The sequence below is a fragment of the Rhyacophila brunnea genome, unplaced genomic scaffold (assembly GCF_057557595.1).
Source record: "Rhyacophila brunnea isolate RB1 unplaced genomic scaffold, BYU_Rbru_1.0 scaffold_5, whole genome shotgun sequence".
In the NCBI taxonomy this organism is placed as follows: Eukaryota; Metazoa; Arthropoda; class Insecta; order Trichoptera; family Rhyacophilidae; genus Rhyacophila; species Rhyacophila brunnea.
In genome coordinates this window covers 16,635,700-16,651,276 of record NW_028233170.1, presented here as the reverse complement: position 1 = coordinate 16,651,276, position 15,577 = coordinate 16,635,700, and the positions used below count along the sequence as shown (strand labels likewise).

Here is a 15,577-nt window from a genome sequence, read left to right as displayed (position 1 = left end):
TCTTATCTATCTGCATATCATTTGATTCATTCAGTAGATGTGACATTTTTTTGACAAATGAATTTTTTGATATTGATAATGTATTCGAGTTTTACATTATTCTATTTTCTCATCTAAAAAATAAATATAATCTTAATTAAAATGACAATATTGCAACTCTTTTTACTCTATTTTTCACATTTTCATGTACATAACAAAGTATAACAGAACGTATTTGTGGCACAATCTAAGCCTAGGGATATATAGCTCAGCGGTAGAACATTCCATTGCAGATCGAAAGGTTATTGGCTCGAGCCCACGTGGTAGGGTGTTTTTAATTTTTTACTATTCGAGCCGTGATACCTACAATTTTGGTGTACCACACGTAAAAGAGTCGATATTTGTAGGAATAAACGCATGCGTGAGGTCGACCCAAAGTTTGAATTAATCGTATGGGAATATAACTGTCTTATTTTTATCAGCAGATGTCGACAGAGATACCGGTAAACAACGTAGGGGGCGGGACGGCAACCAATCATAAGCGATCTCATTCGTTCAACAATCACCTCAGCTACAGTCAAGTGTCACAGCATCATCACCATCAGCCGCAGAGCGACAACTCCAAGTGGCAGCAGTCGTCGTGCGATGCCCTCTCCGCCCATGCCATGCCGCCCGTCGGCCCCTCTAGACTCACCTCAGCATCATCTATACCCCCCAATATCACCGCTTTTGAGTTTGCCGAGCGATTCAATATGAATAGCAAGTTTGAAGGTACTGTTCATTTGAAAGAAAATAATAGTCAAAATATGTACAATGTTTTCAGAATGCTAGTCAGTCCTCATGACTACATAATTACCGCAATCTTTCAAATATGACTTTACGAATCTGTTATGATAATTCATATCGTATGACTATGGTATTGAAGCAAAAAAAGGATCTTTGATCTACTGATTAAGTTAGCTATAAGTGACTTCGCATCGCAGGTTCTAAAATTTCAGATTCACCCAATTAGTTAATTACATGCATGATTCTACGTGCAGATATTGGCCAAAATATGCCTTGAATACTTATATGTATAAGATTGGCTAGTGTATAATTAAATTTAACTTCAATTTGACGTTTCATATAACCGTATCAAAGCAAACATTTGAATATAAAAATCTTAATATTAATACTATTAGAATAAAAATCTTAGCTATAAATTACCTGTGTAAAGATACTCCCTTATCAATTTTATGTAGGCAGCCGATAGCATTGACCATTATTTTTAATCATGTAAACACCAAGAAATGCATATGTAAATTATATAATCAAAGCAACAGACTTCTAACTAGAACGCATGTGGCCATTTTGTTTTTGGGGCTGCTAATAGAAAACGAAAATAATGAACTTGTTACCAATACAACCATATTACAGACCTACAAACTTATCTGAATAATGGGATGGGGGAGCCACTGTCGAAAATATACCCAATCAAGACTCATAACTGAACAAAATCTGACATATTCAAATGAAATTTCCAAAATGGCGTCTTATGGTAGTTGGTAGTTCCATTTTTGGCCATTCTACAGGTAAGTTAGTAGGTCTGTAGGTATAATTGCTTATTTCAAAAATCGAACTGCCTTCAAAATTCTTAATATGAAATGTGTATAAGACTCCTATTTTCTATTCTCCAGATTCTTTGGTTTTAGTACTTATATATTTTTCAATCACTATAATGGTCAAAAAATTTGTTGCAACTTTGTTGAGACTTTGACTCTTGCTGAGCAGTTTTAAGATGCTAACCCCATAGATAATAACTTATTGTTGCCATAATGACATTATTAGAAAGAATATTGCCACTATATGAAGCTGTAAATGATAATACATAATATGTGCGTTGTTAAAAACTGATGGCAGGCTGGAATGTAAAAAATCTAAGACCCGCCGCCCCGCTACGTCCGCTGCCATCGAACGTGTTTGGCGGAAGCGAGGAAGGAACGGGTCCCGCTCATCCCTATTCCCCCGTCCAGCGGAAAGCCAACTCCTATGAAGAAGACGGTCTCATCTTGCGAGTCATCGAAGCTTACTGTACCTCGGTACGGTCCCGCAATACCGTCAACTCCGGTGAGTCCAGAATGTAGATACATACATATTATTACGTTAATATTTTATGAGACAGGCAGCTTCAATATTAATACACATAGCTTTGAGATATTTTCATATTACCTTTTGAATTTTTATAACAAACTTGCATAATAATAATATGCTTTAAACTTGTGGAGAATGTTTACAATTTTTATTATATTTATACATAATAATATTATGTAATAATAATATAACAAATATCGTTTATTTTACCTCTTTTTGGAGGTTGTAAAGTTAATAAAAAGTATCAAAGATAATAAATAATTTATGTATGTTGGTCAAAATTTTTGAAATATTATTTTCACATCTATGAAATTTTCGAAATATCTAGAAAAGATTCAAAATTCTACAAGCCTCAAAATAATAACTGCCTTCTAGGAAAATTAAGAAATCAAAAGATAGTATTGTCTACGTACAGGCAAATTTTGCTGATGTTTTTATTGTGATCACTTTTGGGATGTATGTATTGTTTTTCTTTTGCGTGGTTTGGTTGAATATTATCTTAGTTTGTATTTGGGTTATTATGATAACGGGTAAACTATGGGATATGTTAGTTTGTTGTTGTCTTTGAATGACGGGTGATGGACTTCACGTTTATTATATTGCACACATTAAAGAACTCTGAATTATAAATTTTACACTATACTAGATGTACATAATAATTATAGTTTTATTATAAAGGGGCTTCGTTCTCAGCTGATACATTGATTGGGTATTTCAGTATTGGAATTATTTTCAAATAGTTACTTAATTTAATATCTGAGATAATTTGTTTAATATTAATTTTGTTCATTTGATATAAGGCTTTCTGCTGTTTACCATGGGATTATCACATGTGATGACATGTGATCTGTTAAATGCTGGCTTGTCATCAAAATAGTTTTATTGATTTACATACACATAGTTCTTTATTAGTTGTGCATTATATTTTATTATTTCACCGCTTTATATTTTTGATAAGTTAAGTTGCACAAAATATGAATATATACATATTTTTGCTAGATTTTTGACTCATGAAAATAAGTTTCACTTAATTAATGGTATAAATACGTTAGGAATTAATAATAATAAAATTCTCAGTTATATTTGAAATCAGTTATAGATAAAGTAATAAACCATATTATGTATGATCCGGGTGCTATCGTAGGTAATAATATTATGTTTATTTGATTCATAACAGTCATGCCGCTTCCGAATTTAAACTATGTTTGAATAGACTGTACTAACCTTTTTTATTGGGTGAAATAGTTCCAAATATCCCCCTGGAGGTATCGGAGTCGGCGAGACGGCGTCACAGCAAATCAAGACACGGAATTTTCAGTTGGTTTCTCGAATGATCGCTGCAACCGTGATCTGAACGGTCGCGATTCTCCACCGACCGACGTCTATTCGATCGCGCGATTGTGTTTTATGACTTGTGATATTTCCACAGCAGCCTAGAGGCGCGGTAGGTTTCCCCGGCAAACCGGAATCAAAAGAATTGAACTCGAATTGTTTTGTTCCATGCGGCGGTTCTCGATGCCCTCGGCAGCGGACCGCGGCCGGCTTTCGTGCGGTAACGTACCAACACACGCACACACTGCTAATAACGCTAACACTAATTCGCATTCAAAGCGCATTTCGGAGTCGGACGTGTGCTACCATCTGAAACCCCTGAACGTGAAGAGCGAGGGGGGCCGCAAAGTGCGCCGCAACCGCAGCGCCCTCCCCGCGGACTATGTATGCGCCCATCGGGTGCCAGAGACTAAAAAGCTTCTGACCGAACGCAAATTAAACCGCTCCAACCCGTCGGTGGCGGAGCTGGGCCGCTGCGACAGCGATAGTCCGCTCCGCCGCTCGGCTCCTCTCTTGGACGTGACTCCCTCCCGGAGGGCGTCCAGCCCTTTCCTGGGTGGGGGTGGGGGAGGGGAGGGGCAGCGCGGGGGTCGAGGCGCCGTGCTGTTGCCGCTGCGGGCGCCCTCGCTGCCCTCTGCCTCGGCCTGGTGCTGCGGCTCCTTCGTGAAGCAGCTCCGGAAGACTCACCACTTCGATTAGCTTCCGTCCGCCTTTCGCGTGTGCGCTCGGTTTGGTTTTGGTTTTTGTTTTAGCCGTTTAAACATGTGTCGCCTCGGTGTGCTTGGATGCGGTGTGTAGACTTTCCTCTTGACGGTTTTCCTCTTTCGCCCCTCGTGTGGTTTGTTTGATCTTATTCTAACAGTATTATCTTAGTTTCTAATTTTGCGAAGAGCATGCTTATTGTGATGCCGTGTTTCGTTTAACCCTCCTAATAACCGATTTTCGACTGACCCCTTGTGCTGTTTTGGAAACTAATCTCACTAGATGTTAACAGTTTAACTCTGTATTGTATTTATTTTTTGTTCATTTATCGATGGGAATAATTTTAAACGAGAATATTTTTTAAACATTTATATTGTCACCCTCTGTGCGGGTCTGAAGTTTGCGAACTCGGATGGATGACGTGCCAAAAAGTAAGCCTTATTTACTCTTAGACTGTTTACTCGACGAGTGATACATATATTTTTTCATTGTAATATTATGTAGCGGGCTGGTGATTTAATAGCTATTTATATTATTGAAGATTATAGAACACTTAATAGTTATAGCATTCGTAATGATGTATTGTTGATTTGAGAATAAATTTGAGATGGCTTCATTTTAAAGATAAGCTTTTAAGACAGTGTTAATGTTTTCAAAAATATTTAAAAGTTTTGTAAACATGTAAGATGTTCTATCTCTGTCTTACTTTTGAGCGAGTGCAGATATTTTGAATAAGTATTCATAATCGATTTTATTGTCTTCATCATCTAGTCCTGTTGACTGTTTTTTATTATATAAAAGAATTTTATTGTTTCGTACGGTTGCAGAGGATCTATATTGTATCGAGACCTTTGTACATATTATAATATATTCTTTAACAAATGAATAATTATTATTGTTATTATTCATTTTGATCAAGTTGTATTTTTACTCTCTGTGTATGTATGTACTATAATTTTCACAGATATTGTGTAGAGAAATTATTAACATTTAATAAAGTACTGTTATAATGATTACATCATGTCTTTAAATTGATGCATGCTCGCTTCTGTCCTCTTCCTATTGCTTCCGGGCTTTTTTCCTGTCGTTGAATTGTTGGTATTGGTAAAACTTTTCATTGGTCATGGGTAGAAACAGAAAAGTCATCAGTATTGTCAAGCGGTTGTGAACGACATAGTTAAAAGTCTTACGGTTCCGGTTTGGTTGTCAACTATTGTAATAGGAAAACATCAACTGTGTCTGTATTGTGCTACTGATATTTCTCGATATATTGTATGTAGTAACACAAATATTGCAGTGAGTTATCATTATATGTATGAGATGCCTATTTTGGTCCGCTGGCTGGAATCAGTAGTGCAAAACTGCCAAAATGATGTTAGTCAACAAGCAAAAACATGTTAATTATTCTATAATTACAAATATTATACAAGGGGTCACGGGTTGTCCATGACTTACAACTAAAATGCAACAAATAAGACATATTCTATTTTTCAAGTAGGATCAATTCTCACTATATGCATAAAAGAGAGAGAATATAATATCTGTATGCCTTATTTATTGATTTCTAGTTGCAGGTCACTTGTAAACTTAGCCGGGTACCAGGGATGGCAAACTTTTTTCTACATAATATGTGTCAAAGTAGGTACAGTCAAATTCTTAAAATAAATATGAATCTGAATAAATATGAGTTTTTATACAATAGTTTATTGTAAATTTACTAAAAAAGATTAGCTATCATATTTTATAAATTTACACAAAAATATAATATTTAGTGTAACTTTTTTGTTTGTCCAATATCGATATTTTCGGTTTACAATTAGAGACTTAATCCTATACATGCTGCAGTTAAATCCTTACCGAGGCGATATCTTTCATTCTATTTTACGTTTTTTAAGGGACTGAAAAAAAAACCTAATTGGAAGGAAAATGTAAAAGGGGGGTATTGAAAAAAAGAACATTTAAATTTTATGTTTCTGAAAAAATAACGTTTTATTAAAAAACAACATTCAATTAAAATTTTTATTGAAAATTTTTTTATTTTTTATTAAAAAAATCATGTATATTAGTTTGTTGCATTTTTGCAATTAATGTAGGCACATCTGTCTGCTTCCAATCTTCAGCAATGTCCAAATCAACACTTAGCGATTCTCCGCAAATTGATCTGTAGACCACATTGTGCCTCTTCTTAAAACGATCTATCCATCCATTTGAAAGAAAAGATGGCGACCAATGGACCAATCACCTTGTTATGCACCGAACTTGGGCCAATCACAGCGTCACTCGCCGACCAATCACCGTGCGCCGCTCTAAAGACATGGAGTTTTCCCTCCTTATGCCATTCGAATGTCACGACCCAATCATTGTCAAGTGCGAGTAACTCGCATATTTTGAATATTTCCGACGTAAATCGCGGTAAAGAAAAACGTAAATGCGGGTATTAAATATACTGAAATACATCGGGACTGAAAAAATTACACGCAATTGCCGGGAAAATGTGAATTCCGGGCACATAAAAACGAGGTTATACTGTAGTTCATCAATGAAAATAGTTGATATAAATCATTTGGAATAAGCTCATTACAGTATAAAAAATAGTGAATATTGGAATACAGTACTTAAATTAAGTAAATATCTTGATTATATTAGTATATCTATACTAAACATAATAATATTTTGACCCAAATAATCTCAAAAAAGCAGTTGCCTATTTTTTCATTGGATTAATACATTATCAGGCAATGAGTTCCATTAATTTAAAAATTACATTCTCCAATAACGTTACTTTACCGCCTTCTTCAACAATTCAAAAGATGGTTAATATCTATGTATAAATTAAGTTGCACAAATGTATTTTTTCAGATGAAACTTTGAATTTCAACTAACTCCATTTCCAAATTTTCGAATCTGATCCAATTGAATGATTATCAGAGATGTTCATATTTCTTGCACTACAAGTCCATGTTTAATTTGTATTTTAAAAGATCCTATTCAACTTCTCTATACAAAATTAAAACTTTGCCCGCATGTCACACAAAAACGGTCTGCATGTCATAGGTTCGCCATCCCTGCTGTAAAACTCTTTTGAATCGTAGAAATTGGGAAGGGTTGTAATGGGTAATTTTACTGTTTAATTCAATACGTAGTAAAAAAAATGACTTGTATGAAATGACATCCCTTTGTTTGTAGTTTGTGTCCAGTAGCCGTGGCTTCATATGTGATTTAAATAGGAACCTACACAGTTGAAATTTACAGACTCCATGTGAAATAAAAAAATCAGACAATAAATGTACATGCTGACTAATGTTGGTAACGGTGGGGTGTTGGAAACATTTGAAAATTTATTATTTTAATACCCTTAACGCAGAAGTAACTAATTTTTGACATTTTCTTTTAACTTTCGATGTGGTGTGCGGGTCAGATTTTGAGGATGAGTTGACGGGAGGGACGGATAAGTGGTTGGTGCGGTCGCCCTCCCTGCCGCTGCACAGCTCGGTTCGAGGCCAGCCCAGCCCTTGGCCCACCCTCTTCCACCTGCGGGAGGACGTGCGTCTGCTCAGAGGGGAGATCAAGACGCTGCGTGCCCAGCTGGACGACGAGCGACAGGAGAGGACTCTGAGTGTGGCCGCACTGCAACCCAATAGCGCTATTCTGCGCAACGCCAAAGAAAGCAATTGCTGACTAATTTTGATATCTATCCGTTTCAACAATAAAGAATTTAGACCAATTTGCAATGCCACTAAATATCCTGTTCATGTTTTGAACTATTTTTTTAAACAATTTACATTATTATAAAACTTGTGTGCTTCTGTCACGATTGAATATATTGATTATTTTTTAGTATGTTACACGAGACTGATGATTTATAGTTATAAAAACGGCGACGTTAATTATTTTGTATATTTCTTCTCTAATAGAAGGTTTTGATATAGTGATAGTAGACAATTTAATTATTTACAAGCTTACATTATTTTGCACGCCTTAAAAATGTGCTAGTGTACAAAATCTTATTAGCTGAATGTCATATATTTTTTTTTATTATATGTAATTTATCCAAAAGAATACCTATTTTAAGTTACACTATAATATGAATTTATTCATTACACTAACTTCCTAAAAGCAACTGAAGTAAACTTCTGAATAGTTTTTGTTGATTTTAAATAATCATTTTAAATAAAATCATTTAACACAATGCTTACGAGCCCTTTTAATTAATTTTGTAATTAACGTGTTAATTTGCATTTGAAAAGTAATTAGCAAAAACACAATTTTGTGCGGCCCGTAAGCATTGGGTTAATAAAGAATAATATAAATTATTGATACCCAGTATGTAATCATATTTTTCCCGTTAATATTGTGTATTAATTATTGTACCTAATCGAATAAATTAATGATTATTTTTTTTAGTACCTATAATTGTTGCAAATTTCAAAATTCAATAGGTACTTATTTTTTTTACATTGGACAGTTGAAAATTAAACTGCAATAAATTAGCCAATCCAATACATACCTATACTTATTCGTGAACACCCATTTCGAAAAGGTGTTAATATTATTATTATGATTTAAGCAGTCAAACCAAAAATATTAATTATATTATGCTGTAGGTTGTAGGTGTAGACTAATGAGTAAAGTGGTTGTAAAATCGATTTTGTATTTTATTTTTAACTGTTATAAATTACAAAAAATAGCATTTAGATCTAAACATTTAACAGTTTATTGTGGAAAAAATTACAATGGTCCACGATTCTGTGAGGTATGTCAGGCAGGAATCGAAAAAAAAACACCAAATAAAACATAACACTGATTAATATTTGTTTCTAATAAAAATGTGAATAATTTTACAACGAATTTTATTAGTTTCTCGATTCCTTTTGCCATTTTTGAACAGCCGCTTTGACAAGGGTTATCTGTTCTGCGTAAGTCCTGCAACAGCCACCGATGTATCGAACGCCGAGATTCAACCAATCATCCACAAATGTCTCCAACGGTGGAATATATTCCTGAGCTTGCCAACTGCAATGAGAAAAGGACATAACTAAGTAACTAATAGAAACATTTGATAATAGTATTTTGTAGTTGATTTCAATAAGCTGTTTCTTGAATTAATTGTCATTGTCAATACAATAGAAACCTTCATAATTATTATTTAAATCATTATCAAATTGAATTTTTGTTCATGATCCAAAGTATACTATTTAAAAAAAAAGATATTTTTTTATGTTTATCAATGTTTTTAGTGTTTGAAGTCGAGCCAAAACATTCAAAATTATAATATATTATATGGTTGCTATGAAAATAATGACATTTTATGCACCATGTCCGTGGGAAAAACTGCATTAACCGGATGGCTGCCCATGACTGCAATGAACTTTTCCGTGAACGAAACGCCGCTCATACAAACAGGATTTTACTAACGTAAATCAATTATTTTAAACATACAAAAAATATGTAACATGTTGAACACACGACAATTGACACAGAACAAATTGAAACAGAATTCATTTTTACCACTTGAAACGTAAATTGATTTTATTTTTTATTTTTTCAATAAAATTCACGGCATGCAAGGTACCCGCCATACATACACCTACCGGCAGTAAAAAGGATGATGGGAATAAAATTCTTAATATTTTCTTCATACACAGCAGTTATACGTTTGAATCCTGTTTATGTCACTAAATATGCTTTATAACTTATTAACTTTTTTCTACACCGATACGCCTCTGCCTGATTACCTCGCATAAAATTAGATCAAATGATATTCATTTGTATTAATATATGTACGGATCTACCATTATAAATCATCTGGTGTTCATGATTGTTTTTGACCCAATGAATATTAAAAATAATAAATCAAAAAATCTGGCAAAATTAGTCATTATCTTTTTCTTAGATTAGTAGTAACGCCAGTACACGCTTTATTCGAAATCACTAATGAAAACTAAATAAATGGCATACATTTTGTAAATCGAATTAATGAGGTTTTCTTGTGTACCTACACCAAAGATGCATTACAAACAATATTTTAATATAGCAACTCTTAGAGGAACTCCAAATTATACGTCGATAGATGAACAAAGTAAAGTTTTACTATAGAGCAGGGTTTATCTCAATATGTTGTGTGTATCGATATTCTGGATTACAGCAAAAAATTTTACTAACCCTTTGTCTTCATATTTTTCACCACTGTTAGGATAGACAACCAGTGGAATTATATCACCATTAGGATCCTTGTTGAGGCCGCTGAAGAGATTGTGGACATAAGTTGGATTAATACAGTTCACCCCGACACCTAAAATTTGCTGAGGATTCATTTTGTAACAATGGATGGCGACTTCTTGAAAGTTTTCGCCGTGCACCAAAGATTTGTCATCCTAGAATAAAATAAGAATAAACATAATTTTTCAGCAAACAGCACTAGATACATATTTCTAATATGTACCTACTACTACACTCCCTTATGATTTTGAAATGAAAATATTAATTCTCAAATTTTTTTCACAGCTGTTACATAACTCAAAAATTGTAGAATTCAAAAAAATCCCGTTTCCTAACCATTACATAAATAGATTAAATACATTATTAGATTAAATAGTAATGCACATTGCCTACAACAATTATTTATATTGCCATGTGTACGGAAAGTCCTTTAACGATTTTTTGTGTTAGCGGTGTGAGTATCATAATAGTATTACATACATTTGCGTACAAACATTAATAATGAAATTATCTTAATACATAAATAATTCATTCATAATAATAGATGGATACATATTTATGAATATGAAGTATACATACCTTCTTAATTATTTTCAGTAAAGGTACATAGAATGCTTAATTAGACAAAATCACTTTTATTGAATATATTAGAATAAAATAAAAGTACAAATGGATAAAAATAAATCGTTCACCTTACAGCTGAAAGAAAGCCAAGCTTTAATGTTTGGATATTCCTTTAAAATGGATGCCAGTGCTTCGCCTTCTTTTAGACAGGGTATTGTTTCAAATGCAAATGTAGTTATGCCCGCATCAATCAATTCGGTAATACGTGGCTTGTGCCATTCCACTAACTCCTGTAACAAAAATGAATATACTGTCAATACCTATTACTTATTTTGGTGTTCATCCATTTACTTAAAAATCCTGGTGGTGTCTCACTAAACAAGCCATTTCTTCATTGGACATAATTAAGAAAGATAATAATATTGTGTGTATCTATTGTGGCAGTATTTTTATCTTCCTTTGTTTAAAAGTAAAAATATTAAATTAATATTATTCCAGTGCATACTTAGATGGCTACCTCTATATGTAAAAATATTACTGTGCCAAAGAAGATAATAATACGTTTGATAAGATATTGTTTTGATAAACCTCAGAAAAATATGTATTAGAAAAATTCTAAAAAAAATGTTGGAGTGAATGGGTGAGTTGGAGATTCGCATGAATCAGATGGATCGATAGCTAAGAGACGAAGCACTCGGAAAGTGAAAGACGTGAGTTCTAGTCCCACTCAGTCCAACTTTTTTTCTTATACCATATTATGTATATTTTATATTAAATAAAAAAATAATAATTTGATAAGATATTATTAATGTAACATTTACATTTATGCCTGCAAACAAATTATACAATGGTTTGTAAGCTTTGGCCGCTGAAATCTAAATGCACGTGAACAATCATCCGTCTGAAACTCGTGTCCACACTTTGCTATCAAATTAAGTGTGAACAGTCCACATCGTATAAATTTACGCATTTTAATTGAGACAACATTTTACAAGACCATGCATCGCTATTTCCGATGTTTTACATGTTTTCCATCCAATGCTTATACAAAAAATGGTTGTTTACGAAGGATGTATGGGCGGTGTTCTGAACAGATTAGATATAAAAGTTAAGTAGTTTTTTTTACCTCAATTGAAATTTTGTCTGCGTAGCTGCCAGTGTATTCGGAGCCATCATGAAGGACAGCGCCATAGGGTCCGATTGATCCAACAATGATGGGTTTAGCATCTAATGGTAATTAAGATTTATGATTATGAGAAAAACATCAATATAATTAATATATTAATTAATAAATATATCTACTTACTGAAATAATATTAAAACATTTGCATTAATTATTATAAAAGTAGGTAAGTAGGTATATATTTCATATAAATATATTATGTACGTGTATGTAAAATACACTTAAAGTGTATTGATTTGAAAGAGTAAAATTTAAATTATAAATAATTACGAGATAAAAAGAACTTTTTATATACGTTTTTAAATTTTCTGTTGAATCATAATATAAACTTGACTTGACTAGCTTAAACGATCAAAAAAATTTGTACTTGATAGAAATACTGAATAATGAAATGTCATTTCATATTGATTTCCATAGTAGCACACGTATATATTATTTAATAATTTAGTTGCTAGACCCTAGCAACCAATAATGGTATCGAAATAACTTTTCATACAAAACAGAATTAACTAAAAATGAATTCAATTCTACTTAAAGATGGCTAAAAGTATAAAAAAGTTTCAAATGTCTAGCTAGTTGGGAAGTTAGTTAAAAATCGATTGCAAGATTTGTACTGGACAAACAACCACCGGACAAATAAGAATACGACCTAAGAAAAACGTTGTAAAATAGTTTCGAGTATGTAGTCCCTGGATTATTATTTTAATGTAAATTGACAATAATATGTAAGCAGTACTTATGTATATTGTAATACTACAACATAATTTCAATGGGAGAGTTCTTATAAGGATTATTTAAAAAGCTACTCTTTCATATAGATGTCATGGTGAAAACACGCGCTTATGCATAGGGCTGTCATATCGAAAGAATAAGTATTGATGCCATGGTATAGGTCAAAAGGTATTAATACTTTTATGATATGATAATATATCATTTGAGCGGTATTTATAGTTGTGTAATTTATTTTTACACAAGTGTACATGAGTGTGTGCATTTAGCTTTGTGTTCCAACTAGGTTTATAAAAAAAACAATTAAAAATACTTCAAGAGTATCTTACCAGGGAAGTCTTTGAGGTAAGTTTCTTTAGCTCTGTTGGCTAGTTCTGCAGCTTTCCTTATGAGTAGCAGCGAATCTTCTCTGGATACATTTAGGTACTGCATAAATCCACTGATAGACGCTTGATATGTACATGTTTCAATCATATCGGAACCACCTGGAAATAATAATTTTATTAAAAATACAAATTTAAGACAAGTACAAAATAGTGGTTTCAAATTTATAAGATAAACATTTCTTCAATTTAGTTTAGAGTAGTTATTCTGAACAGTGTTCCACAAGCTTGTGATAAAAGTATAACTTGAAATCTTTATTAAATGAGTCACTTAGTCGCTAAACCCTCCCTTTTTGAGTTTCGAGAAAAACTTTTGTGCATTTACGATGATGTTGATGCTAGTAGCGGTGACGTTTGTATAGCGATTTAAACGTATGCAAAAATCATGGTTTGAATTGCTATTATTGGTCAGCTATGTAGAGCGGATTTAGTAATCTGTTATTTATCCTAGAGTGGACTCGACGTCGATATTCATTTTGATTTTTTGACGAAACTGGGTGGAATTTAAAATTCACACCTGTCAATAGGCTGATAGACCTATCGATAACGTACATTCAAAACTAATTTTACTGAAAAATCGCCCAGAGCGGGTTTGTCGACTAAGTGACTCAAATTATTAAACATTTTGATATCTTTGCCAAATAGCATAATAGTAATTATCGTTATTATTAAATTATCAAATTATTCTTAGGACGGTATTGTAGCAGTATTGTTAACCGGTTAGATGCCACGACCGTATATATACGGTCTGCAATTCCGTGGGTGCAGTGCCGGCCATAGTAAATGACCGTATATATACGGTCCACTTTGACACCTATTTTTACTATCCAATGACAATTATTTTAATAATTCAAACATATGGTATACACAGCAACATCTCTTGGAATCATGGTGTAATATTTTCGTATTTGCACAAACATTTTTCTGTTTTAAAATAGCTTCGTCACGTTACCGATATGTGTCGCTCAGCAGGGTTGACACACACGTGTTGACAATATCAGTCAGTTGTCTCGTGATATTTGCATTGCTAACCTAACTTTGTTTTACGGGTGGAATACTGGAATATTGTGATTTTATAGTTTATTTCTTTTATGATGGTTTTATAATCGTGTGTAAGTTTTGTGACAACCCTGACGTTTTGTGAAATATTTGGTTTTGATTTTTTTAATAAATGGCGAAGCAGATGACAAATAGTGCATTTATTTGGTAAGTCTATATGATATACTACTATTAATTTAATGCCAAAAAATATATATTTATTAGGTTTTATTTTTTAAAAGAAAATCGCGGCCCTTCATGCACGGCCATACAAAAACTCCCGGCATATAACAGGTTAAATGTGTTCCATTAATCTGTCCAGTAGGTAATGGAAAATTACCATTTTTCACCTGCGGACTGTCAATATTTATGGCTGTGTATATCACATTTGTTTAGTATAAGTATCTGTTTAAAATATCATAAAATATAATAAATTTACATCAAATTTGAGACGATAATAGTAAGGATCGGTATTTTCACTAAACGTATCACCGCTTGATTATAGTTATTAGGCAATAATTAACCCCTTTGGACCTTATTATGTCTCTGCTAGGTAGAGGTTCTCTGAGATTTCATAAAGCGCTTCAGGGATTCCGTCAAAACAAAAAGGTTAAGAATCATTAAAGTTTGGTTAAGAGAAAGTCATTCAGGTTCTTATCCTAAGTTAGTGGGTAAAATGGTCATAATAATAGTCTTTGGATCCAGGGAGAGGGTGTTTGATGTGTACTGTAGGGTTGGGGGGCGAATGGCTAACATGCAATCCTAGTTGTATGTTATAATGGATCCCATAGGTTTGAAAGAAGTAGGCTCTCACAATTTTAAATAATTACGAAAACACGCTTATGTTAATAATCGATTAATTAATTTGACGCGCTGTGATGAAAAGTTTTGAATTTCGTCCAAATGCCGCCTTTTTTAAACAAACTTAGAAATAATATGGACTTACATTTTAAAAAGTCGAGATGGGTTTTGAATATTGCCTCTGGGTCTGTAGCTAAGAATCGAGCTGTCCAAAGAGGATCTCCATCGACACGATCGCCGACATGACGAGTTAATTGAGTAGAAAACCCCCCGTCCAATATTTTGATATCAACAGACGTCATCTGGAGGCCGACAAGAAAAACACTAGACACCGACAGATCAAGATACAAGTAATTTAAACAGATAGATAAGCAATATTTTTAATAGTTGTGTAATCTTATCTTATGATATGAAAGAAGTTCATGATTATGTGGCTATTTTAAATAAACTTTAACCTTTTGACAATATTATTCAAAAATTTGACTGACGTGAGAAGTTTGGAAGAGCTGTCGTCAGT

General features: G+C 33.2%; 2 protein-coding genes across 12 annotated transcripts in view; one reads left to right on the top strand and one right to left on the bottom strand.

The window, feature by feature from the left end:
- Positions 1-8,983, top strand: part of RtGEF (Rho-type guanine nucleotide exchange factor) — a 24,161-nt gene extending 15,178 nt beyond the window's left edge. For 4 of the 11 annotated variants that reach the window (XR_015071594.1, XR_015071592.1, XM_085955320.1 and 1 more), the window contains 3 exons: positions 465-750; positions 1,879-2,085; positions 7,562-8,983. Coding sequence is in view for 8 of the 11 variants with exons in the window: in XM_085955320.1 (XP_085811446.1) it covers positions 465-750; positions 1,879-2,085; positions 7,562-7,821 (753 nt within the window). In the remaining 3 variants the exon portion in view is untranslated. Of the gene's footprint in view, positions 1-461; positions 751-1,878; positions 2,086-3,354; positions 5,159-7,561 lie in introns of those variants that run through there. The other 7 variants (XR_015071593.1, XM_085955316.1, XM_085955317.1 and 4 more) reach the window with 5 other exon arrangements.
- On the bottom strand, positions 8,778-15,577 carry LOC147066101 (betaine-homocysteine S-methyltransferase-like). Its single transcript, XM_085955323.1, has 6 exons — positions 15,206-15,577; positions 13,168-13,323; positions 12,053-12,153; positions 11,055-11,216; positions 10,306-10,517; positions 8,778-9,156 (listed from the first exon to the last, which is right to left on the bottom strand). The coding sequence occupies exons 1-6, from the start codon at positions 15,360-15,362 to the stop codon at positions 8,997-8,999; spliced, it is 948 nt and encodes a 315-aa protein (XP_085811449.1). The 5' UTR covers positions 15,363-15,577; the 3' UTR covers positions 8,778-8,996.